This window comes from Rhinopithecus roxellana, chromosome 19 (assembly GCF_007565055.1).
Source record: "Rhinopithecus roxellana isolate Shanxi Qingling chromosome 19, ASM756505v1, whole genome shotgun sequence".
In the NCBI taxonomy this organism is placed as follows: Eukaryota; Metazoa; Chordata; class Mammalia; order Primates; family Cercopithecidae; genus Rhinopithecus; species Rhinopithecus roxellana.
Window position 1 is genome coordinate 16,138,380 of NC_044567.1, and position 25,653 is coordinate 16,164,032.

Below are 25,653 nucleotides of genomic sequence, written 5' to 3' on the forward strand. Positions count from 1 at the left end.
AGCAACTACAGGAAACAACTACTGGCCCAAGGGTTGAAGGAACAAAGGAAGAGTTAGGAGTTATTAAAATGTATACGTTTAGAGGCTGGGTCCTGCAGAACTGACAGTCATATTTTTTCTTGACATGTTCTGATGTCTCTGAACTTGGAGGATAGTCCCAGTGGATCTGACTCAGAACTCTGAGGATGGGGTGCTGGCTGGCTGGAGCAAGGCCTAACATAGAAAGCTGGAAAAGCAACAATGTGGCTTGCGGATTTCATCACTAACATCACAAAGCTGAGTGTAGTAGGGAGGGTGTGGAGTTCTGAGACCGCAACTTAACCAGCAGCAACAGAGTAACTTATTCTGAAGCCCACAGTCTCCAAAATAGCCGTCTTTAAATCTTATAAACTTTCCTACACTTTCCTTTATATCCATTTTCTTAATTTCATTCTCTCCATAAATTTTGTAGTCGACAGAGTTGCATTCAGATTTCAGTTTTGTTTCTAATCTTATGAGCTATGTGACTGTAAGCAAGCTATTTAACTTCTTTTAGACTTACTTATCTATAAGCCAGGATTGCAATATCTATTTCACAGGATCAGTACAGATGTTATGTGAAGCAAAGTTCGCATGATGTGTACTTGGCATATGCACAGCGTGTGGTACTAACAAGGCCACACTGGTTCACCTCCTTCCCCTTCAGGTGTGTCTTCTCCATCACTCTTCCTCCTTTTCTTTCAGCCTCTCATACCTAGCCTTTTTCACTGTGTCTTCTCTCTGTCTTTTCTCCTCTAGTTTGTTCTTTTCTCCCCCTTTTCATTCTTGTCTCCATCCTTTAATACCCTAATTCATCTTGCTTCATCCCTTTCATTGTCCACCTACCCTTACATGGCCAATGATCCTCAATAAAAGATAGGCTCCCACGTTTGCTTTGGACTTGGAAATGTGTGTCTTTTTACCATTACTTAACTGTTTAGTGCACCTTATGTCTTCTTTGGTGTCATACATAGAAAATGGCCATTTTGAGAGCTTATTGCAATTTACTGCATAGTGTAATGGAGTGCAGTAGCACGATCTCAGGTCACTGAAACCTCCGTCTCTCAGGTTCAAGTGATTCTCCTGCCTCGGCCTCCCAAGTAGTTGGGACTACAGGCATACATCACCAAGCCCAGTAATTTTTTTTTTTTTTTTTTTTTTGTATTTTTAGTAGAGACAGGGTTTCACTATGTTGCCCAGGCTGGCCTCGAACTCATAAGCTCAGGTTATCCACCCGCTTCAGGCTCCCAGATTGCTAGGATTACAGGTGTGTACCACTGCTCCTGGCCTCAAGTAGACATTCTTTTCTTTTTTTTTCTTTTTTGAGATGGAGTCTTGCTCTGTTACCCAGGCTGGAGTGCAGTGGCGCAATCTCGGCTCACTGCAAGCTCTGCCTCCTGGGTTCACCCGCCATTCTCCTGCCTCAGCCTCCTGGGTAGCTGGGACTATAGGTGCCTGCCACCACGCCTGGCAAATTTTTGTATTTTTAGTAGAGACGGGGTTTCACCATGTTAGCCAGGATTGTCTCGATCTCCTGACCTCATGATCCACCTGCCTTGGCCTCCCAAAGTGCTGGGATTACAGGTGTGAGCCACCGCGCCCAGCCTCAAGTAGACATTCTTGAATTATAAGCAGTTAAACCACGTGATGTACAAGTGAAAACAAATGCAATGGTTTCTTTGCCTAGTATATACTATTTATTAAGAAATGACAGAAGACATTGTATCACAGATATAACTGAAATATCCAGCAGGCAAGATCATTATGATCCAAAAACCAAGGGATGGATCAGATGTTAAAATGTAGAAAGTCCAGCCTACTTCTTAGAAGCTGAATGTTGGGTGATGAGCTTCCATTCTCTCTGGTGACACTTGAGGAATGTCACTTGGCTATAATTTCGTGTCTTTGATGTTGCAAAAAAATTTAGGTAAACAAGATAAATATAGATTATAAAGCATGGAAACATTAGACCTGTGGGTAGCTCTCATGGATAAATTCCACAACATGTCAGTAATTTTTAATCCTGCAGAAATATCAGAAATAGCATATCCCAAGCAAATTGATGATCAGCAGGTGGCTTTGTAGCATCTCTGTGTCCTCAGTGAAGGGTCAGGGTATTCACTGTAGAATGGAATCAGATAGAATTGTGAACTCTTATACTTAGTAGTCTCCATCACGGGCAATGCAAAGTCTGAGAACTTGTTAGTGGTCCAGGGGTGGTCAAGGGATGAACAGTTCAGAGATACTGTGATGTAGGCAATTGAAAATAAGCAAACTGGCTTTCAGCAAATGGGTTCACAGCAGCAGACTGGGCGGCAGCAGGACTGTCCACAGTAGGACGGGCGGCAGCAGGAAGCCTCGGCGTGGTGCAGCTGGCAGCAGGATGGGGGTGTGCAGCTCACCACGCAGCAGGGGGGCAGGTAGGTGCCCTCCACACGGCAGTCTGGGCGGCACCACCTGATACGGGTGCTCACAGATCCACTGCTGCTCTCCTGGCCGTAGCCGATGCCACCACCAATGCCATAGCTGGTTCCGCAGGAGCTGGTCTGGCAGCAGCTTGGCTGGCAGCAGCTGGTCTCACAGCAGCTTGGCTGGCAGCAGCTGGAGCCACAGGTCCCACTGGTTGAGAAGCTGGGAAATCCACAGAAGCTGGTCTGGCAGCAGCTTGGCTGGCAGCAGCTGGTCTCACAGCAGCTTGGCTGGCAGGAGCTGGTCTCACAGCAGCTTGGCTGGCAGCAGCTGGAGCCACAGGTCCCACTGGTGGAGAAGCTGGGATATCCACAAAGGCTGGTCTGGCAGCAGGTCATGGTGTTGGGAATTGGGTTGAGAGGTTGCTTGGAGGAGTTTCTGAGTTTTGGTGGTGACTTCCACATTGGCCCTTTTATACATCTGAGCCAGCTGCTGTTTACAAAATTGTTAACATATTTTCTTTGTTTTTGTTTAAATTTGTTTCTCAGTGGATCTCTGATTGGCTTACGTTGAAGTACTTATGACACATTATGAGCAATAGTTTAGAAATTACTTTGTTTTATAGTTTCTTCCGGACTCCTCATATCAGTCCTTTGCTCTTTGGAATATGTTTGTGGTTTCCCATGTTCCAAGAGTCCTTCCATTTTAGTCCAAATGAATGCTCTCATTTTATATAATAGTTATTCCATGTGACAATCTATGCAGACCTCTAAGGCTAAGAGTAATAATTGTGTTGTTATATTTATTTATTTATTTATTTATTTATTTATTTTTTGAGGCAGAGTCTCGCTCTGTCGCCTGGACTGGAGTGCAGTGGCCGGATCTCAGCTCACTGCAAGCTCCGCCTCCTGGGTTTACGCCATTCTCCTGCCTCAGCCTCCTGAGTAGCTGGGACTACAGGCGCCTGCCACCTCACCCGGCTAGTTTTTGTATTTTTAGTAGAGACGGGGTTTCACCGTGTTAGCCAGGATGATCTCGATCTCCTGACCTCGTGATCCGCCTGTCTCGGCCTCCCAAAATGCTGGGATTACAGGCTTGAGTCACCGCACCCGGCCGTGTTGTTATATTTAACTATTATTTTTTCCTCCTGGATATATAGACTAAATTCTATTAAGTTTTGGATATCTGGATATCTACTGAACTGAAGGAGTACCTTTGGTCATGCATAATTCGCAGATTTCACCTTGTTTTGTTCCAATGTCGTATTGAATTACCAATTATAGTTCCTTTGATTTCAACCAATTTGAAATGTGTGAATATTATTCCTGTTCCAGACCAGAAATCTGTTCTTGGGAACCAGACTGACATAGTATTTAGGAAGGTATCCAGCAGAGTCATTAGTTTGTGGTAGAACCTTAATAAATGTTTATTGAGTCTGATTCAATAAATGTTTATTGAATAGGTGGAATAAAAGGCATGATTCATGGATATCAATACCACTCCCACATAATTAAAGAGAAATTTCAAGCTGTAGTACCTCTCATGAAAGAGTCTTGTTATTTACTGTAAAGAGACTAGGAAATGTGTTTTTTGGTTTATTTTATTTTATTTTTTGGTTTAGTAGTGGAACCGGGCTCAGGAAAAAATATCTAGGCGTTGTGACACTTTGAAGAATGTACTGCCATCTATTTTATTCCTCTTGGAAATTGCATAATCTTGTGTGTAATCCATCATTGCTACCAAGTAAATGATAGAGGTAAGTTCTGGGAGCTTGTAAATAATGTGGATAACATGTTCCTTTCTATATTTGCATCCTATTGTATTTTGTATATTACACTCTAATGCCTAATGAAGAGTTTAAAAATTAAATGGTAAAATATATTTTGTTTTGTTTTAGGTTGTGTTAACTTTTTTTTTAGACAGAGTCTCGCTCTGTCACCCAGGCTGGAGTGTAGTGGCATGATCTCAGCTCACTGCAAGCTCCGCCTCCCGGGTTCACGCCCTTCTCCTGCCTCAGCCTCCTGAGTAGCTGGGACTACAGGTACCCACTACCATGTCCGGCTAATTTTTTTTTTTTTTTGTATTTTTTAATAAAGACAGGCTTTCACCGTGTTAGCCAGGATGGTCTCAATCTTCTGACCTGGTGATCTGCCCGCCTCGGCCTCCCAAAGTGCTGTGATTACAGGCATGAGCCACTGTGCCCGGCGTGTTAACTTCTTAAGAGAATATATTTTAAGTTGGGTTGCAAAGTGCAAAATATAATAGAGCGGTTTCAGATTTCTAACGCATCTGTCTGACAAATGGCAGTGGTAGAACTCAGCAGGTGCTCTCTATAACTGTTTCTTCTATTATAATTTAGATCAGAGATACACCTTATGCATACCTACATCAAATGAAGGTGAATACCGGGAGTTGAAGCTTAGAGAGCAATTCAGGGATCAGTGGGAAGAATGTGAAAGCTAAGGCATAGAAATTAAACCTAAATACTCTTGGAAAATAGGTAGTATCTGGTAGATATTTTAAAGTCTATTTAGAAAGTAAGACAATGTCTTTAGATTTGGGGGCATAAATGAAGGAGAATATTTAGCATATAAAATGGAAGGAGACAAAAGATGGTAGAATTACATTTAGGTTGAAATCAATAGCTTTGATCAACCTTAAAATTTTAGCTGAAGGTCAACCTTTATTGGTCTAGACCTAATCGTAATAGATTGGAGCATGCAAATAGTGGAATAACTATAAAATTATTTAATTCATGGAGCATTTCTAAGTTGATGGATTCAAGCATAATTTACTTTGTATTTAATCTTTCTGGTTTAGACTTTGTGGTTATACCTTGGTATTATTATCAAATTGCAAATCCACTCTTGAATACCAGCCACAGGAAGACATGCTTAAAGGTAGAAGGTGGACATAACTCAGTTTGCTTTGCACATTAAAACATTTTATTTGAATTAATCAGAGATATTCAAGGAAAAACCAGGTCTGAAGATGCATGGGCATCAAGAGAGAGTTGGGGGAGCAGAGATGTCACTGAAATGATGAACTATTCCATCCTGGTCCTCTGCTTAAGCAACGTAAGCTATCCAGAACACTGATTGATACGTGTTTCAGTGAGTGAATTCGGCACATCCGCAGTGTCCTCACTAGGAGTTTCATTATCTCTGAGCAGCTTAACAACATCATGGTACTTAGCATCCAAGTAAAATCAAACAGTTCTTCAGAAATCAGCATAATTTTGCTGTGCTTCCCCTTTCATTCGTAAGCGATCAGCAACCTGGTTTTTAACAGGTGGGCTCACAGCATTGGCAGCAGCAGGCTGGGCGGCAACAGGACTGCCCACAGTAGGATGGGCGGCAGCAGGAGGCCTCGGCGTGGTGCAGCTGGCAGCAGGATGGGGGTGTGCAGCTTACCAGGCAGCAGGGGGGCAGGCAGGTGCCCTCCACGCGGCAATCTGGGCGGCACCACCTGATACGGGTCCTCACAGCTCCACCCCTGCCCTCCTGGCCACAGCTGATGCTACCACCAATGCCACAGCCAGTTCCGCAGGAGCTGGTCTGGCAGCAGTTTGGCTGGCAGCAGCTGGTCTCACAGCAGCTTGGCTGGCAGCAACTGGAGTCACAGGTCCCAGTGGTGGAACAGCTGGCCATGGTGTCAGGAGCTGGGTTGAGAGCTGTGTTTTTAAGAGAGGTTTCTGAGTTTGTGCTGCACCTTCTATATCTGTCCTTTTATATGTTCCCTAGAGGTGCATATTTACCTAACATCTTTTCTTGATGTCAATTTCAGCATGAGTCTCTGGCTAATACCCGAGGTGTTTAGAAAGTTATAAATAGCATTTCAATAGCCTGCTTTTTCCATTGTTCAATTGAGTCTCATTATGTTTCTTCTTTGCCCTCTGGACTAAGTGAAGGCTCGTCATGGAAGCCAAGCACAAAAGTGCCTCTTGATGCACGTCACATGACAGAGTAGCCTTGAGCCAAGTGTTGCCCTGGCATGCTTTGTCATACTTGTCCTTTGATAACCTTTAGGCATAATTTATCTTAACTGACCATTTTTCCTTAAATGGTCACTTAACCATGATCATGGTTTTATAAACAGTTGTCTAAACTTGGAAAGACTAACATTAGTGTCATCAAAACATGAACTGTAATCTGATGTATCAACTTTCAAACCAATTATGCCTTTCTATGATCAATTTGTGCAAGTTATAGGATCCTCAGAGCTCTATCTAATATTCTTGCCTTCAGTAGTAGTGAATGTACATATTGCTAACCAAAATCTTTAATGACTTTTGCTTATAGATTGTTTTCTGACTCTATTAAATTAAACATATGTGCTAGTAATGAATACACGTTGTAACAAGTCAAAGAGTACAGAGGCATATAAAGAAGAACTAATATCCTTTCCCTTCCCTGAAGATGCACACATCTCTACCAAAATTAATGCTCTAGAGGTAATCAATATTAAGAATTTGGTGCACATTCTTTGATACTTTTATCCCTGCTTCTGCAAATATAAACCAGCATATATACATATATATCTTCTATTTCAGTAAAGTTTGGGTCTCCTACATGTTTATACTTATAAATTTTTAATTGTGGTAAAATATACATACCATAAAATTCATGAACCATTTAAGTTAACCATCTTAACCATTTGTAAATAGTCTTGTCACCCTTGTTGAAAATCGTTTGACCACATTCACATGCAGAAGAATGAAATTAGACCATTATCTCACATCATATACAAAAACCAACTTACAATGGATTAAAAGACTGAAATGTAAGAAAGACTCAAAATGAAAACTATTAGAAGAAAATAGAGGCAAACTCCACGACTTTTGCCTGGCCAATGATATTGTGAACATGAACTCAAAAGCATCAGCAAAAATAGACAAATGGGATTACATCAAACTAAAAAGCTTCTGCACAGCCAATAAAACACTAAACTGAGTGAAGAGACAAACCACAGATGGGAGAAAATATTTACAAACCACATATCTGATAAGGGGTTAATATCCAAAATATAGAAGAAACTCAAACAGCTCAATACCTGTAGTAAGAAAACAAATAACATAATTGAAAAATGGGCAAAGAATCTAAATAGACATTTCTCAGAAAAAGATCTACAAATGGCCAACAGGTATATGAAAAAGTTTTCAAAATCACCAATCATCCAATAATGCAAATTGAAACCACAATGAGATATCGTCTCACATATGTTAGATGGTTATTATCAAAAAGACAAAAGATAGCAAGTGTTGGAGAGGAAGTGGAGAAAACAGAACTCTGGCACACTGTTGGTGGAAATGTAAATTAGTACAACTTTTATGGAAAACAATATGAAGGTTCCTGAAAACATTAAAAATAGAACTGTCATATAATCAAGCAATCCCACTTCTGTGTATATACCCGAAGGAAACTAAATCAGTATTTTGAAGAGACATCTGCATTCCCGTGTTCATTGCAGCGTTACTCCCAATAGCCAAGATAGGGAAGCAACCTGTGTCCATGTCCATCATTAAATGAGTGGATAAATAAAATGTGACACACACACACTCACACACTGGAATATTCTTAGTCATAAAAGAAGGAAATCCTGCTATTTGGGGCAACACAGATGAAACTTGAGAACATTATCTAAGTGAAATAAGTCAGACAAAGAAAAAGACTAATTGCACTTTCTCACTTACAAGTGGAATACAAAAAGGTTGAATTCATAGAAGTAGAAAGTAAAAAAGGTTGAATTCATAGAAGTAGAAAGTAGAATAGTGGTTACCAGGGGCTAGGGTGGTGGTGGAGTGTGTTGGGGAGATGTTGGTCAAAGGATTACAAAATTTCAGTTAGATGAGAGGAATAAATTCAAGAGATCTATTGTACAACATAGTGACTATAGTTCATAACAATATGTTATAGTCTTGAAACTTGCTAAGAGAGTAGATTTTGTGTTTTCACTACAAAAAAATTATGTGAGGTAAAACATATGTTAATTAGTTTGATTTAGCCATTGTACAAGGTATGCATATTTCAAAACAATGTGTTGTACACATAAATACATATAATTTTTGTCAATTCAAATAAATAAATACATGAACTCATTTAACCATGTATATATTTGAGGGTTTATTTCCAGGCTCTCTGTTCTTTTCCATTGCTTTATATGTCTGTCTTTATGTCAGTACCACACTGTTATGATTGCTGTAGCTTTGCAGTAAATTTTGAAATAGGAAAATGTGAGACCGACTTTGTTCTTTTTTAAGATTGTTTTGGCTATATAGGACCCCTTCTGATTTCTTATGTATTTTAGGATGGATTTTTTTTTATTTCTGCAAAAACATCATTGGGATTTTTGTAGGGTTTGCATTAAATCTGTAGATTCTCTGGGTAGTATTGACATCTTAACAATATTAAATCCTACAATTCATGATCTCAGGATGTCTTTTCATTTATTTGTATCTTCTTTAATTTCTTTCAGTAACATTTTATAGTTTCTGGTGTACAAGTCTTTCCCTTCCAAGGTTAAGTTTGTTCCTAAGTATTTTATTCTTTATTTTATTATTATTATTATTATTTTTTGAGATGGAGTCTCACTCTATCACCCAGGCTGGAGTGCAGTGGCACAATCTCAGCTCACTGTAACCTCCACCTCCTGGGTTCAAGCAATTCTCTTGCCTCAGCCTCCCCAGTAGCTGGGACCATAGGCATCCACGACTATGCCTGGCTAATTTTTGTATTTTTAGTAGAGACAGGGTTTCACTATGTTGGCCAGGCTGGACTTGAACTCCTAACCTCAGGTGATCTGCCCGCCTCAGCTTACCAAAGTGCTAGGATTACAGGCATGAGCCACCATGCCCGGCCATAAGTATTTTATTCTTTTGATGTTATTGTAAATGGAATTGTTTTTAAAATTTTCTTCATATATTTTTCATGGTTAGTGTATAGAAATGCGATTGATTTTTGTGCATTGGTTTTGTATCTGCAACTTCACTGAACTTGTTTTAGTTATAACTGTGTGTGAGTGTGTGTAAAATCTTTAGAATTTTTTACATATAAAGTCATGTTATCTGTGAATGGAGAGAATTTACTATTTCCTTTCCAATTTGGATATCTTTTATTTCTTTTTCTTGCCTAGTTGCTCTGGCTAGGACTCCTAGTACTATGATAAATAGAATGGGCAAAAGTGGGCATGTTTGTCTTGTTCCTAATCTTAGAAAAAAAACTGTTGATTATGATGTTGCCTATGGGCTTTTCACATATGGCTTTAATTATGTTGAGGTCATTTGCTTCTATTCCTAGTTTGTTAGGTTTTTTAAAAAATCATGAAAGAGTTTTGAATTTTGTCAAATGCTTCTTCTGTATCAATAGAGATGAGCAGGTGCTTTTTCCTCTTCATTCTACTAATGATTCATTTTTGTATGTTGAACCATCCTTGCCTTCCAGGATAAAATTTCATTTGATTATAGCATTTAATACTTTTAATGTATTGTTTAATTCTATTTGCTGGGATTTTGAAAGGATTTTTCATGAGTATTCATCAGGGATTTAGGTCTGTAGTTTTCTTTTTCTTATAGTATCTTTGTCTTACTTTGGTATTAGAGTAATGCTGGTTTCATAGAATGAGTTTGAAAGTGTTTTCTCCTTTCTAATTTTTAAAAAGAGTTTGAGGAGGATTGGTGTTATTTTTTTTATGATGTTTTGTATATGTCACCAATGAAGCCATCTGGTTCTGAGCTTTGCTTTGTTAGGAGGTTTCCGATTACTGATTCAATCTCCTTGTTATAGGTCTGTTCAGATTTTTTATTTCTTCATGATTCAGTTTTGGTAGGTTGTACATTTCTAGGAATTTCTCCATTTCATCTAGATTATGCAATTTGTAGATGCATTCTATACATATTACTAACTCTTTTAATAGTTATATAATATTCCAGAGTATGATCATACCACAAATCACTAAACCATCCCCAATGATAAAACATCAATCATTTTTATTTTACGCTTTTGAATTTAAGAACAATCATAGAATTTTAAGCTTAACTGGGTCCAACTTTAGATGATTAGGGATGGTCACATGATGTATGGGACCAAATTCTTAACTGAAAATTAAATTAATTAAACTAGATGGGCTTCCAAACTGGTTCTACCACTGAGTGACTGTATGACCTTAAAAAAGTCATGTAATTCCTCTGAATATTGGTTTATTCATCTGTAAAATGAGATGATCTCTCAGACATCTTTCAGGGCTCTACCAGGTTGTCCATTCCTTAAAAGCATAATCTGCCTATGTCTAATGCATCTGGGTATCCTTTGTAGTGCTTTCCGCACTATTTTGCATATAGATGCTCAGTAAATGCTTGTTAATAAAAGAGGGAATGAATGACTAGCAGTGTACAGTAATGATGAAAAGCCCAATTTGCATTTTACCTAAATCACTTGTCATTTATTTACTTACTTATTTACTTATTTATTTATTTATTTATTCTAGCAGGAACTTCTTAGGTGGTGATACCAGTATTTAGGATCAAAGGACCAAAAGGACAAAACATGTCTCAATTTCTGTTCTGTTGTTCAAGGGTGTTTTCTGGATTGGATTAGGTCTCTAGATAATATGTTGGGGAAATTGGTTCTTTGCTTTGCAAATGTTATCCTTTGTTCATACCTTCTAATTTTCTGATTTTCATTAACCATTGAATAAAGCATTGTAATTTTAACCTAAGTAAGAAACAAAACAAAACAAAACAAAACACCTTCGATACTCTCAATTCTAAGTCCAAGGAACCGTGAATTAATCCTAATCCTTGTTCTAAAAACCATTCAAATTTATAAAGCATTCTCTGATATTTGTCTTTAAATGTGTATAAATGTATTGCATATGTGTATTATATATAAAAGCATATTTATATATGTATGTGTTTACTTTGAAGTGAACATTTTAAACCAAAGTATGTATGTTGATTCTAAAAATACAGTAAATTCATTGTTATCCTCACTTCTGTTTAGAAACTGGAGGAAAAAATTTACAGTAAAAAATTCCATCTAATTGAGAGTGTATTTCCTCAGAGAGGACTTTCCTACCTTGTTTCTCTTGCAATCCTTCACAAGGTTACATGTGAATGGAAGACTGTGATTTATTAGCATACATTACCATTCTTTGATGATTGCTTGAAAGAGCATTTCTCTAACAGACAGGAAAAATAAGTAATATTCTGGCTCTAGATTCAGAGATTTTTATTTTTTATTTTTTTCAAAATGGGGTCTTGCTCTATCACCCAGGCTGGAGTGCAATGACACGATCTTGGCTCACTGCAACCTTCATCTCCTGGGTTCAAGCAATTCTCCTGCCTCAGCCTCCCAAGTAGCTAGGATTACAGATGTGTGCCATGAAGCCCGGCTAATTTTTGTAATTTTAGTAGAGATGGGGTTTCACCAGGTTGGCCAAGCTGATCTCGAACTCCTGACCTAGTGATCTGCCCACCTCAGCCTCCCAAAATGCTGGGATTACAGGTGTGAGCCACCGCACCCAGCCAGAGATTTCGATTTCTGTAACTTCCTGGTTGTGAAAGCACTGTGTAAGGTTAAGTTATGGTAACAGAGCCTTTACCATTTCTGAGGCCCTAGATAACTACCTTTACTCTATGTTTTTATGGGCATTAACCTCCACTGGACCTCTGGATAACACATTTCCTAATGTGGTATTAGAAGAGAAGGGATATCAAAAGCAGATTAAAATTTTTCATATGACATTCTACGAAATATACATCCTGAATACACTCAATGAAAAAAAAGACATGTTTGTTGCACCAATAGTTACAGTTTATTAGACCTTGGTTTATTATTCCTCTTTCATAGGGGGTGCAATTTGCAGGTTGGTGGAATAGAGAAAGTGAGTGTCCTGAGAAGAACAGATGGCTCTTCCGTGGTCTCGTCAGCACTGAGACTCAGAGCGTGGGCTTCAATGCTTGTAAAGGGTCAATTTCAAGGTAAATCGGCTTTTTCATGTATTGGGTCACATTTGTATTTTGGCGTCCTCAGAGAGAAGAGCAAGGTCTTTCTGGAATTGAAAGGAATCAGCTAATTCTGAGGCCTAAATATTTGGTAACCCCCATAACAAAGCCAAAGAAAAGTTCAAGAATTTGTTAGTGGTCCACAAGTGCTTGAAGAAATAATTCGTTCATGAATTGAACTGAAAGTGGAAATTTCAAGTTGAAAATCAGCAAACTGGCTTTTAGCAGCTGGGCTCACAGGAGTAGCAGCAGCAGACTGGGCGGCAGCAGGACTGTCCACAGTAGGACGGGCGGCAGCAGGAAGCCTCGGCGTGGTGCAGCTGGCAGCAGGATGGGGGTGTGCAGCTCACCACGCAGCAGGGGGGCAGGTAGGTGCCCTCCACACGGCAGTCTGGGCGGCACCACCTGATACGGGTGCTCACAGATCCACTGCTGCTCTCCTGGCCGTAGCCGATGCCACCACCAATGCCATAGCTGGTTCCGCAGGAGCTGGTCTGGCAGCAGCTTGGCTGGCAGCAGCTGGTCTCACAGCAGCTTGGCTGGCAGCAGCTGGTCTGGCAGCAGCTTGGCTGGCAGCAGCTGGAGCCACAGGTCCCACTGGTTGAGAAGCTGGGAAATCCACAGAAGCTGGTCTGGCAGCAGCTTGGCTGGCAGCAGCTGGTCTCACAGCAGCGTGGCTGGCAGCAGCTGGTCTCACAGCAGCGTGGCTGGCAGCAGCTGGAGCCACAGGCCCCACTGGTGGAGCAGCTGGGAAATCCACAGAAGCTGGTCTGACAGCAGGCCATGGTGTCAGGAGTTGGTCTGAAGTTTGGGTTGCTTGGAGGAGTTTCTGAGTTTTGGTGATGGCTGCCACACTGGGCCTTTTATAAGCCTTGGCCAGCTACTGTTTACATAATTCCTGAAGTCTCTTCCTTATTTGTGTTTGATAATTTGTCTCTGAATGATAATTGGCCTCTCCCTGAGTTATTTGTTGAAACTTCTGGGAGCCTTTGAAAGTTGATTGTATTTGGTCTGCAATTAAGCTTCTTTACCATGGTCAAGAAGTCATTGGCATTAATTAGGAATATGATCCCTAACTCCTCATGTTTCTTAAAATTTTCTCATGGTCGAGGAATAATTGACTGATGCCTCACCTTTAAGGACTGTCAATATTATTCAGTGTTGACCCTTACAACTGGGTGATTGGGTCTCACATGACAGTTTAATTCCCTCCAATTTTAACTGCGGCTCCTTCTCTACCTTCCTTATCTTCCCTTTGACTGTGAAGCAAGACTGTATTCAGCTGGCCAGAAAGGGATGCTTTCTTGGGCCAGGGAGATTTGCATTAATTGCTATTCATAACATTTTTCCATCACTGATTATGTGCCTAAATGGTTCTGAGTACTTTGCATGTATCAACTTGCTGAATTTTGACAGCAATCTGTGGACTAGGTATCACTGCCACTCCCATCAACCATGTGAGAAAACTGAGCCACAACAGATTGAAGTAACTTACCCAAGTTCACACTATTATCTAGTGAATCTGAAATTTGAATCCACACCCTCTGATTCCAGACTAAACTCTTTAAACACTATAGTCAATTCTTTCTCTCTTTCTCTCTCCCTTCCTTCCTTCCTTCCTTCCTTCCTTCCTTCCTTCCTTCCTTCCTTCCTTCCTTCCTTCTTTCTTTCTCTTTCTTTCTTTCTTTCTTTCTTTCTTTCTTTCTTTCTTTCTTTCTTTCTTTCTTTCTTTCTTTCTTTCTTTCTTTCTTTCTTTCTTTCTTTTTCTTTCTCTTTCTTCTTTTTTTATGTAAGCAATCGTTCGAAGGAAAATCCAAGTGTGAAAGCAAGATGTAAAAATATGCTTCCTTTCTTATAGACTTTTTTGAGAGTAAAAGGAAGGAAGGAGGAGGTTAGGGTAAGTAATAACACTGTTTACTAGAGCCATTCCTAGAGATTTTATTTATTTATTAACAGCATAATAAGCACACTTCAAGAAAATCTTAAGTGCTAAAAGAGTTAACCTTGACTTGTGACTTTGTCTCATCTTTTATCTTAGGATATTCTATAGATTTAGATTTTTTAACTGCATAAAATTATACTTTTAACATATTAATACTGGAGTATGTGATTTACTACAGTATGTTAGATCTGCTGTATGCAGTTTATTATAGATATTAGAGACTAATCCAGTGAACAGGAAAGTTTATATAATTTGAATGAGACAACTGATGATGGTGAAGATAAACGTTTTGTTTAGATGCAATAAAAGGTGACCAGGCCTCCATGGAGTATGAGCTCATTGCAGAGAAATGCAAGTTACAGTGCTACTCTTGGGTTTTGAACCAGAACACCAAGTGGTAGTTCCGCTTCTCTGGAAATGACAGCTTTGACTTTATATCATAACTCTTTCTGAGTTGGAATTAAGTCAGTTTCAAATCCCATATCAAATTTGGTTTAAAAGATGCGATTCTTTGTGAGTTCCTTGCTTCTTCTTAAGCAAAGCTATATCACAGATTCTTTGATTAGCTAATATTTTTTATGTTGGATGTTTGAAATATGTGGATGTGTCATGACAAGAATCTCAGGAGCTATTTAATTCAGATCTAAACTTAGCAGAATCTTTGATACTAAACAGATGTGTCTCCTTTTGCAAAAGGCTCAGATATCTGAGGACCTGAAATGCATTATTGATAAGAGCACTGGAGACAGTGGCATTGCATATTGGTTCTCCCTTTCTGGGCTTTTCTAGTGTGGCACCATTTTCAACATCTTCCTCAGTGCAAAATTTAAGGTATAACACTTACTTGAGAATTTGACTCCTGTGCCACAGAATGAAGACTAATCTGAACATTCCCTTACCTCCTCTAAGTAAATTAAGGAAATGAAATTTATATTATTTCACTTTACATAATATCCTCCAAGTTTAGATATGTTGTAATATGTGACCGAATTTCCTTCTTTTTATAGACTCAATAGTATTCTGTTGTGTGTATATACCACATTTCTTATTCCTGTGCTTATTCCCTCTGGTTTTCATTACTTCATTTAAGTGATGGGCTCCAGACCATTCCAGTACCATAAGAAGAAAGAATATGTTTGTCTATTATTCTTGAACATGGAACTTTGGCTTAACACAGATGCTAATGTTTGAAATTATTTTCATTTAAGATATCATGGTTCTGATTTTTAGTTACAAGTTCTGGGGATTCTTCCAATTTCTTCATCTCCATTTACTAGTTCTCTAATTCAGTTGTGACTGCCTTACTTAGATTCTCAAGAAATAAAGCATGATTGATGTACCAGTCAAATGAATACAGCATTCCTACGTAGGGCTTCTGTGCTTCTGCTCTGGGCTTCCAGCCTAGTAATCTAGATCGGATAACACATAAACTTCAAGGATCTCGTCTTACCCCCAACTTTCATCTTAAGCCAAGTCACAAGATCTATCTTTTCCCTCCTGTATGCCAACCAGGTTTTTTTGGGGTGCTGCTGAGCCAAAGTCCTTTTAATTAAAAGGTACATCCAACCTAAACCCTCTCAGAGACAACAGAGCTCTAAATGAGGGGAATAAAATGTTGACCACATTGCAGGGCCATTGTGTATAGATGTACAGGTCGCGCCCTGATGTGGGGCTCTGTGGCTCTGTCCACTCAGAGGAAGGAGCATATTATTTCTTACATCAAGCTGGAGGCTTGACAAGCTGTGTACCCCTCTGTCTGTATCTTCCCCAAAGTGGTACCTTTTCCTAATTCCTGTAAAGTTGTGCTAGCAGAGGTCCTGTTCTTTTGATTTTTTAAAATTGAGGTGAAATTCACATAACCTACAATTAACCATTTTAAAGTGTGTAACTGAGTGACGTATAGTATGTTCATAATGTTGTGCAACATCGTCTCTCTCTAGTTTCAAAAACTTTTCCATCATCCCAGAGGAACGCCCCCTGACCTTTAAGCAATCACTTCCCATACCCCTCTATCCCCAGTCACTGGCTCACCACTTTGATTTAACGATGAAATATTTTATCCCTTGGAATGAAAGCCTCACTATGTGTCTTTTATTTAATACTTGCTTCATCTAGAACTCTCTCTGAAAATTAGAATAAGAATGGTGATAGTATATAGCCAACATCACATTCATTTAAATCCATCCTTGCAGTGAACATTTATTTTCTGTTTCACAATACATAAGAAGATTGTACAGATATTATAAAAACATCAGTTTATACTCCCTTTCACCATTTTGTGAAGTATATTTTGAGGAGTATTGGTGTTACAGGGTGTTAACAGGTAATATAAAAATAGAGAGTTTTCTGGCTAAGTTAGTTTGGGAGTGATGGTTATAGAGTTCTCTTCCTTCCTTCCTTCCTTCCTTCCTTCCTTCCTTCCTTCCTTCCTTCCTTCCTTCCTTCTGTCCTTCCTTCCGTCTTCTTTCTCTTTTTCTTTCTTTCTTTCTTTTTCTTTCTCTTTCTTTCTTTCTTTCTTTCTTTCTTTCTTTCTTTCTCTTTCCTCTTTCTCTCTCTCTCTTTCTTTCTTTCTCTCTCTCCTTCCTTCCTTCCTTCTTTCCTTCCTTCCTTCCTTCCTTCCTTCCTTCCTTCCTTCCTTCCTTCCTTCCTTCCTTCCTTCCTTCTTTCCTTCTTTCCTTCTTTCCTTCTTTCCTTCTCTTTTTTCCTTCTTTCCTTCTTTCTTTCTTTCTTTCTTTCTTTCTTTCTTTTTCTTCTTTCTTTCTTTCTTCTTTCTTTCTTTCTTCTTTTCTTTCTTTCTTTTCTTTCTTTCTTTCCTTCTTCTTTCCTTCCTTCTTTCTTTCTTTCTTTTGAGACAGACTCTCACTCTGTCACCCAGGCTGTAGTGTAGTGGCACGATCTTGTTTCACTGCAACCTCTACCTCCTGGATTCAAGTGATTCTCCTGCTTCAGGCTGTGAGACCACAGGTGCCCGCCACGACGCCTGGCTAATTTTCGTAGTTTTAGTAGAGACGGGGTTTTGCCATGTTTGCCATGCTGGTCTCGAACTTGTGACCTCAGGTGATCCACCTGCCTCTGCCTCCAAAAGTGCTGAGATGATAGGTGTGAGCCACTGAGCCCGGCCACTGGTTATAGAGCTTTCTTTATTGCAGGGTATCTCAGTCCGTTTACTATTCCAATGTGGCTTTATAAACTTGCAAGATGGTGGTAATGCATACAACATTATTTAACCACTGTATATTTTTTCCTCTTTGGGCATCTGAAGCGATTACTGGTCAATGTGTCGCCTGTTTAGGAAATTATCTACTCTCTTACGCCTGGAAGGGATGTTGTCGGTAATGACTCAGTTCTCTCATTTTCCAAATTAGAAATAGGTACCCAGGCAAGTGAAGGGACTTGCTCAAGGATTCATGGATAGCTAGTTGCAAAGCTGGGACTAGAACTCAGGAGTCTGTATTTGCTTTTTGTTCTTACATAAGATGTAAAAAAAAATAGCTATTTTTACATCTTATGCTGTTGGATAGAAGAAAAAAAACCACACTTAAATGTTCATTCTGTTTTCTCACTCAACAACAATCAACATAGAAAATTTCTTTTTCTTTTCTTTTCTTTTCTTTCTTTCTTTCTTTCTTTCTTTCTTTCTTTTTTTTTTTTTTTTGAGACGGAGTTTGCTCTGTTGCCCAGGCTGGAGTGCAGTGGCGCGATCTGGGCTCACTGCAAGCTCCACCCCCCGGGTTCACGCTATTCTCCTGCCTCAGCCTCCTGAGTAGCTGGGACTACAGGGGCCCGCCACCTCGCCCTATCGCCAGGTAAATAGCGTTAGAATGGAATTGGAGTGGAAAACACGCAGCTGGTATCTGCTGCATAATTTATTTCCTTGCTTATTGATGGGGAGAAATAGGCCTAATGTGTTCTCCACTCCAATTCCATTCTAATGCTATTTACCTGGCGATAGCGTCAGGTTTTACAGGGTGAGGGCTCAGTCCCGTAAGACTGCCCCCTACTTCCAGTGCCAAGCACAAGCTCCAGGTTTTTTTGCCTGTGCTTCCGACCGACCAGCCATAAGTTGGGAATTCCACGACCCCCTCCTTAAGTTTGATGAGTGTGCTAGAGCAGCTCCCAGGACTCAGGGAAACATTTAGTTTATTGGTTTATGATAAAGACCATTACAAAAGGTACAGAAGAAGAGAGGCATAGGGTAAGGTGTGGGGGAAGGGGTATGAGGAGCTTTCATAACCTCTCTGGGAACAGCACATTCCAGGAACCTCCACACATTCAGCTATCTGGAAGCTCCTCAAATTCCGTGGTTTTTTTTTTTTTTTTTTTTTTTGGACATTTTATGGAGACTTCAGTGGATAGGCATGATGGACAACCATTAGAAACGTGATTGGACAAAAAGAGTATGATGTAATGTTAGTAGAGTGAGTGGTGAAACCCAGTAAGGCCTGTCTGTTCAGATCCTTCTTGGTCACTCTGTGCAGCTTTCCTTCCTCCAGGGCATGAGGCAGAACCTCTTCTGAAATGGGGATCTTATGACCTACAAGCAGACAAGGAAGGTAGGAGAATATCTTGACGACCAGTGCCAAGAACAGTGGGGGAAGGTTCTTGCCTTGAGGAGTAAAAGGAGCAGGTGAAAAGAGGGGAGGAGAAGGCCAGAGAGAGAGAGCAAAAGCGCACGCACGAGAGAGAGAGAGAGAGAGAGAGAGAGAGAGAGAGAGAGAGAGAGAGAGAGAGAGAGAGAGAGAGAGAGAGAGAGAGAGAGAGAGAGAGAGAGAGAGAGAGAGAGAGAGATTCTATTTTCTGAGGTCTGCTTCTGAAGTCTAAAGTGCCCTAACATCATAAAAAGGGCTATGGGAGTTATGAGCCTAGGACCTTGAATAAAATGTGTATGTTTGTTATGTGCTATTACTCTATAATCTTGTGTTTGTATTCTTTCACAAATTTTATTATGCTTTTGTGTATCATAGATGATAGAAATAATTGTACACAGCCTCGTCGTATATGAATGAATGAGTGGACAAATGAATAGATTTGACAGAACCTCAAGAAGCTGAATAACATGAAATTCCTTTTTATAAAATCAGTCTGTTGGAATACCTAGCCCACCACTTAGCACGTGTGAGAACCTTAGGAAACAGTTCCTAAATGCTGTCGTGATCCTTTAGTCGTATGTCTTAGCTGCAAAATATTGGACCATTTAATGGTAACACAAAAGAAAATTACTTTTAAAGATCATCATTAAAAGGGCAGAAATACAGAAAAACCATAGTGCCATGTCATGTTGATATTTTGAAAAATCCCAGTACCGCAATATCTGTAACAAATTCCAAAGCAAGGAAAGTTCCAACGACTTCATCATTGAAAACCTTTATTAAATTTAAGTCCCAATAACTGTTGAAATATTTCAGATGATATTTATAGTAAAATATTACCTAACTCTCTTCACGTTGTAGGACTTTGGCTGACATCCAGGTCTAGGAAAAAATTTTGGTCTTCCATTGTAAATGAATTTACATCCTAGAGAATTTATGTGGCTGTGTGATGAGAGGTTGCAAGCCCAGTTATAGGTACTGGAATTCAGAAGATTGTTAGGATTCTAATTTGGCTAGTTTTAAAGGGCCATCTTATCAGGATTCCCAGCAGAAGGAGGTTTTCAACAAGTGGGCTCACAGGAGTAGCAACAGCAGACTGGGCGGCAACAGGACTGTCCACAGTAGGACGGGCGGCAGCAGGAGGCCTCGGCGTGGTGCAGCTGGCAGCAGGATGGGGGTGTGCAGCTCACCACGCAGCAGGGGGGCAGGTAGGTGCCCTCCACACGGCAGTCTGGGCGGCACCACCTGATACGGGTGCTTACAGATCCACTGCTGCCTTCCTGGCCATAGCTGATGCCACCACCAATGCCACAGCCAGTTCCACAGGAGCTGGCCTGGCAGCAGCTTGGCTGGCAGCAGCTAGTTTCACAGCAGCTTGGCTGGCAGCAGCTGGAGCCACAGGTCCCACTGGTTGAGAAGCTAGGAAACCCACAGAAGCTGGTTTGGCAGCAGCTTGGCTGGCAGCAGCTGGTCTCACAGCAGCGTGGCTGGCAGGAGCTGGTCTCACAGCAGCTTGGCTGGCAGCAGCTGGAGCCGCAGGTTCCACTGGTGGAGCAGCTGGGAAATCCACAGAAGCTGGTCTGACAGCAGGCCATGGTGTCAGGAGTTGGTCTGAAGTTTGGGTTGCTTGGAGCGGTTTCTGAGTTATGGCTGCCTATTCCACCTCAGGCTTTTTATAAGTCTTGACCAATTCCTCTATCTGTGGCGAGCAACATTTTTATCTTGTTACTCTTTAAACCAGCCTTTCTAGGGCCCTCTGATGGTTCAAATGCTGAATTGTTTTAAATATATCTTGAAATTGATTTTTCCTTATTGCTCAGCTAATACTCACCAAATGTGTTTGTCCTTGGTAAAAATGTTAACATGTTGTTTTCAAACAATGGTGTAATTTCCACTTGAGCTTCAGTTTCAGTTTTGCACTTGTGGGCATATCATCTGACAAGGTGACCTCACCCATAAGATGATGTGATTTTGGGGATTGTATTCACCAAACCTCCAGTCTCCAGAAAAGAATTATTAATCATGACTGTTCTTATGTAAGACTGCTTTATATTTTTTAGACTAGTAAGATTATACTCTCTCTTTATAATCTTATTAGCCAGATAGAAACTCTGATAAACTCTACATTCGTAGAAATTCATAGATTTTTCCCTGAAATGAAATCTTTCCAATTTCTGTGATATCTCCTGAACTTCACATTCATATTTGAGGAAACATTGATCACTCAGGAGGATATATAAAACAAAACCTGTTCAATTCCAATGTCTCTTAAAAGAGAGGCTAAAATTCATATTCAGTAATTGGAAAAAGATTGCAAAATATTTTAATGAAATTTACACTTCTCTATGAAAGACAAAAATCAGCAGTATATGGATTATCTGGCATATAATTTCTCAAAGGCGGAATTTATTATTAATTTATGTCATTTCACATTACTAAACTATGTGTCCTGTAAAAAGATATTAGACCAAAGAGCAAGACAACTGAATTTAGGAAGGGGAATCAATCAAAGAAAAAGCAAGAGTTAGAAAATACTTTTATCTGCTTTATAAGGCAGGTTAGAAAATGGGTGACCAAATATAGTTCAAGAGGTGTAGTATAATAAATGCAAAGAGATTAAGATAAATTTCAACAAAATAAAAGTTAAAACAATTCCTGGCCATTGCTAGAAGAAAGAATGTGATTTTCTACTGGGAGTTTAGGGTTACATAAGATACATGAAAAAAGTCTGGACAAAATCATATTATTTCTACTTGGGGTAGGTTTATTTCTCCCTTCCAATCATGAATAGAAACACATAGTTAGCATTTTATGAGGTGGTGGTGTTTGTACAGGAATGGGGTTATATTACAATGTGATTCATGCCAGCATCTGTAAAGATGTTCATGTCATATGGTAACTATGACTGTAGGTATGACGTTGAAAATGGTTATATGTAATCACTGAATGTTGGAGATCAAAAATGTGTAAATTATCTTGTTCCACCACTTAATTTTATAGGTGTAGAAACTGACATCATTCTTATTATAAATAGCACATATTTATTAACTTCTACTATGCCCAGAGCACTAAAGGCTTATACAGAAAGCGGGACCCCATCTGTTTGTTTCATATCTTGCTCTAGTATAAAAATCAGTGTAGTAGTAACAGGAGGGATTAATCAAGGAAAGAATTGAGTAAAGAACTGTTTAGTCTCAAAGTTCTAAATGGGAACATTGGTGGTGTGGTATGGAGCACTTTTCATTTTCACTTAACATTGGTTGGTGTTAGAATACTCTTCAGTCTTGGAGAGGTTAAGCAACTTGTTCCATTCCCACAGTACACAACTGGAAGAGCTCATTCCTAGACCAGTTCTTTTTATTTTATACCATGCTGCTTTTCAGAATCAATTAATGTTAGTAAAGCTCTTTGTATTTGTCTTTTTTTCTTAAAAAACGTGTTTTGTAATAGCTCAAGAATATAAATATTAGATGGTAGACAGATGACACTATGGACTAACGATTTTAAATACACAATAAATAAGTATAAATATGTTAAAGTTCTTTTAAGTATCTGAACCAGAGACTTTTTAAAAAAAAATATTATTATACTTTAAGTTCTAGGGTACATGTGCACAACATGCAGATTTGTTACATAAGTATACATGTGCCATGTTGGTGTGCTGCACCCATTAACTCGTCATTTACATTAGGTATATCTCCTAATGCTATCCCTCCCCCCTCCCCCCTCCCCACAATAGGCCCCGGTGTGGACCAGAGACTTATAATTGGAATAAATCACATTTGCTTCCTAGTCGTTTTTTGTTTCCCACATTCAACTAAGTTAATATACTTTCTGGGTTTCTACATCTGCCATACTCATTGTGTCTTCTTTATTCCATGGGTATTATCTTAGTTGAGCTCTTATTGTACATCGCTTGGACCAGGGCAATATCTTCCTGATTAGTTTCTGTATAGTTCTGTGCAACTTATTTCTCTGGCCTTTGACCTCTGTCTTTATAAGGAGCTATCATGAGAATTGTCCCAATGCCCAGCTCTTGTTATGCCGTTTTCCTGCCCCAAAGCTTTCAACAGCTCCTTACTGCTTATTGCATTAAGGGTGTACTCCCTTGGCTAGTATTCAAAGCATACAAATTTTCCAAATCTTTCTTTCACTATCACTCTCTATATATCCAGTGCCCCCAGCCAAACTGTACTCTGAACAATGCTATGGTTCCCCTCCCTCCATACCTTTGTTCATACTATTTCTATTGCTACGAATGCCATCCCTCTGATCTGGGTAGCACAATCTGAACCCATATAAAATGTTAGCTTCTCTTTTCAATCTTTCTTTTTTTCCCCAAGCAATAGTGACTTCTGTGTTGACACCACACAGTGTTGTACTTTTATGTTTTCGTATTCTACTTTTTAGATGAATTATAGGTGAATATGACTCGTGTCCCTAGAAGCTTTTTGAAGAGGGGAACATTTTTAATTCAATTTTAATTTCTATTTTATACCATGTAGCCTGTAACTTGCATATGGTAGGCAAGCAGTGCATGTAGACCCTATTTGTGAACGTATTTAAAAACAACCCAAAATGGATTAAATACTTAAATATAAGACCACAAATAATAAAACTACTAGAAGAAAACATAGAGGAAACATTTTATGGCACTGGTCTGGGCAACGGTTTTTTTCTTGGGGGGATAAGACCTCAAAGGCACAGGCAACAAAAGTGAAAGTAGACAAATGGGATTATATAAAAGTAAAAACCTTCTGCACAGCAAAGGAAACAATCAAATCAACACAGTGAAGAGACAACCTAGAGAATGGGAGAAAATATTTTCAAACTATGCATCTGACCAGGGGTTAATATCCAGAATATATAAGGAACTTGAACAACTCAACAGTGAATAACGATAATAAATCCAATCAAAAATAGGTAAAAGACCTGAATAGATATTTCACAAAAGAAAACACACAAATGGCCAACACATATATGAAGAAGTGCTCAGCATCACTAATCATCATGAAATGCAGATCAAAACCACCATGAGATACCATATCACCCCAGTTAGAATGGCTGTTATCAAAAATACAAAAAAGTAACAAATCCTGGTGTGGATGTGGTAAAAGGGGAGTTCATACTAGCTTGGAGGGAATGTAAAGTAGCATAGCCATTATGGAAAACAGTATGGAGGGTCCCCCAAAAATTGAACTACCATATGATCCAGCAATCCCACTATTGAGGATATGTCCAAAGGAAATGAAATCAGTATGTTGAGGAGATATCTGCACTTCCATGTTTGTTGCAGCACTATTCACAGCAGCCAACATATGAAAACAATCTAAGTGTCCATCAATGGATGAATGGATAAAGAAATTATGACACACACTCTCTCACACACACACAAAACTATCAGCCATAAAAACAATGAAATACTGTCATGTGCAACAACATGGATGAACCTGGAGGACATTATGGTAAGTGAAATTAACCAGGCACAGGAAGACAAACAGCACATTCTCTTACTCCTATGTGAAATCTAAAGAAATTAATCTCATGGAAGTGGAGAGTAGAATACTGGCTACCAGAGGCTGGGGAGAGTGAGAGGAGGGGAGGATAAGCAGAGATTGGTCAACAGGTACAAAGTTACAGATAGATAGGAGGGATAAGTGTTGGTATTGTAATGTACAGTAGGGTGACTATGGTTAGTAATATTGTATCGTATATTTCAAAATAGCTAACAGAGAAGATTTTAAATGCTCTTACCATGAAGAAATGATAAATGTATGAGGTGATGAATATGCTAAACACCCTGACTTGATTATTACAAAATGTATGCATGTATGGAAACATCACACTGCACCCCATAAACATGTACAATTATGTGTCAGTTTTTTAAATTAAAAGTTAATTTAATACAAAACATTAGAATGAGTAAATAAAACCAAAGTTTTTGCAAGACCAAAGAACAGATATTTATTAGAAAATAAACATGCCACAAAATCTTAGATAGGAAGAAGGAAATTGCTTCCTTTACAAAGACTTCAGAATGGCCCACGTCTTAATAGATGAGCCCGGTTCTCGGTTCCCAGCTTGGTTGATGTGGGGTCTTGCGGGCTCAGGGCAGGAGGTTTGTTAAAGTAGAGAAACGGGAGTGTGACTTTTTCAGAAAGTGAGTTGTATGTTCCGGGCAGTCAGTGCCCTGCTCAGCAGGAGAAGGTCCTGCAGGTGGTGCTGCAAGGCGTCGGCTGGCCGCAGGGGGGCCGGCAGCAGGGGGACTGCACAGACACAGGCTGGCAGCAGGTGGTGGCCCAGCAGCAGGGCCTGCAGACCACAGCCGTGCACGACGTGGGGCAGCAGGTGATGGGGCGGCAGCAGCCTTCCTGCAGGGAGCAGGGGTCGCAGCACACCGGGCGGCGGCAGGGCTCGCAGATGGGGCGCGTGCAGCGGGGCACGCAGGTTACGGGGCGGCACACGGTGGTCTGGTAGGTCACGGGGCGGCAGCAGCAGGGGTCGCGGTAGCAGCAGGGCTGGCAGCAGCCTCCCCCGTAGCTCAGGGAGGAGAAGGTGGAGCCGCAGCAGGAGCCGGTCATGGTGGTGTCTGAGGCTGGTGTAGGGTGGGCTGTTGAGAGGCGCTGGATGTTCTCAGGTGTGAATGTCCTCCTCCCGCTCCGGGCCCTTTATATACCCTGGCCGGGTGCAGGTGA

The 25,653-nt window shown here is 40.0% G+C and overlaps 6 protein-coding genes across 7 annotated transcripts in view; 1 reads left to right on the forward strand and 5 right to left on the reverse strand.

Moving 5' to 3' along the window:
* The window catches only part of LOC104658490 (keratin-associated protein 9-2-like), a 335,619-nt gene that overhangs the window by 187,254 nt on the left and 122,712 nt on the right, over positions 1-25,653 (forward strand). The gene's annotated exons all lie outside the window — the stretch shown is intronic.
* LOC104658473 (keratin-associated protein 1-3-like) lies at positions 1,693-2,853 on the reverse strand. The gene has a single exon (XM_010358515.2). It carries the CDS (start codon positions 2,823-2,825, stop codon positions 2,301-2,303), a length of 525 nt encoding a protein of 174 aa, XP_010356817.2. The 5' UTR covers positions 2,826-2,853; the 3' UTR covers positions 1,693-2,300.
* Positions 5,456-6,121, reverse strand: LOC104658474 (keratin-associated protein 1-4). The gene has a single exon (XM_010358516.2). It carries the CDS (start codon positions 6,075-6,077, stop codon positions 5,712-5,714), a length of 366 nt encoding a protein of 121 aa, XP_010356818.1. The 5' UTR covers positions 6,078-6,121; the 3' UTR covers positions 5,456-5,711.
* Positions 12,273-13,244, reverse strand: LOC104658475 (keratin-associated protein 1-3-like). The gene has a single exon (XM_010358517.2). It carries the CDS (start codon positions 13,210-13,212, stop codon positions 12,649-12,651), a length of 564 nt encoding a protein of 187 aa, XP_010356819.2. The 5' UTR covers positions 13,213-13,244; the 3' UTR covers positions 12,273-12,648.
* Positions 19,717-20,611, reverse strand: LOC104658476 (keratin-associated protein 1-3). The gene has a single exon (XM_010358518.2). The coding sequence runs from the start codon at positions 20,551-20,553 to the stop codon at positions 20,020-20,022; it is 534 nt and encodes a 177-aa protein (XP_010356820.1). The 5' UTR covers positions 20,554-20,611; the 3' UTR covers positions 19,717-20,019.
* LOC104658477 (keratin-associated protein 2-1) lies at positions 24,954-25,597 on the reverse strand. The gene has a single exon (XM_010358519.2). The coding sequence runs from the start codon at positions 25,537-25,539 to the stop codon at positions 25,153-25,155; it is 387 nt and encodes a 128-aa protein (XP_010356821.1). The 5' UTR covers positions 25,540-25,597; the 3' UTR covers positions 24,954-25,152.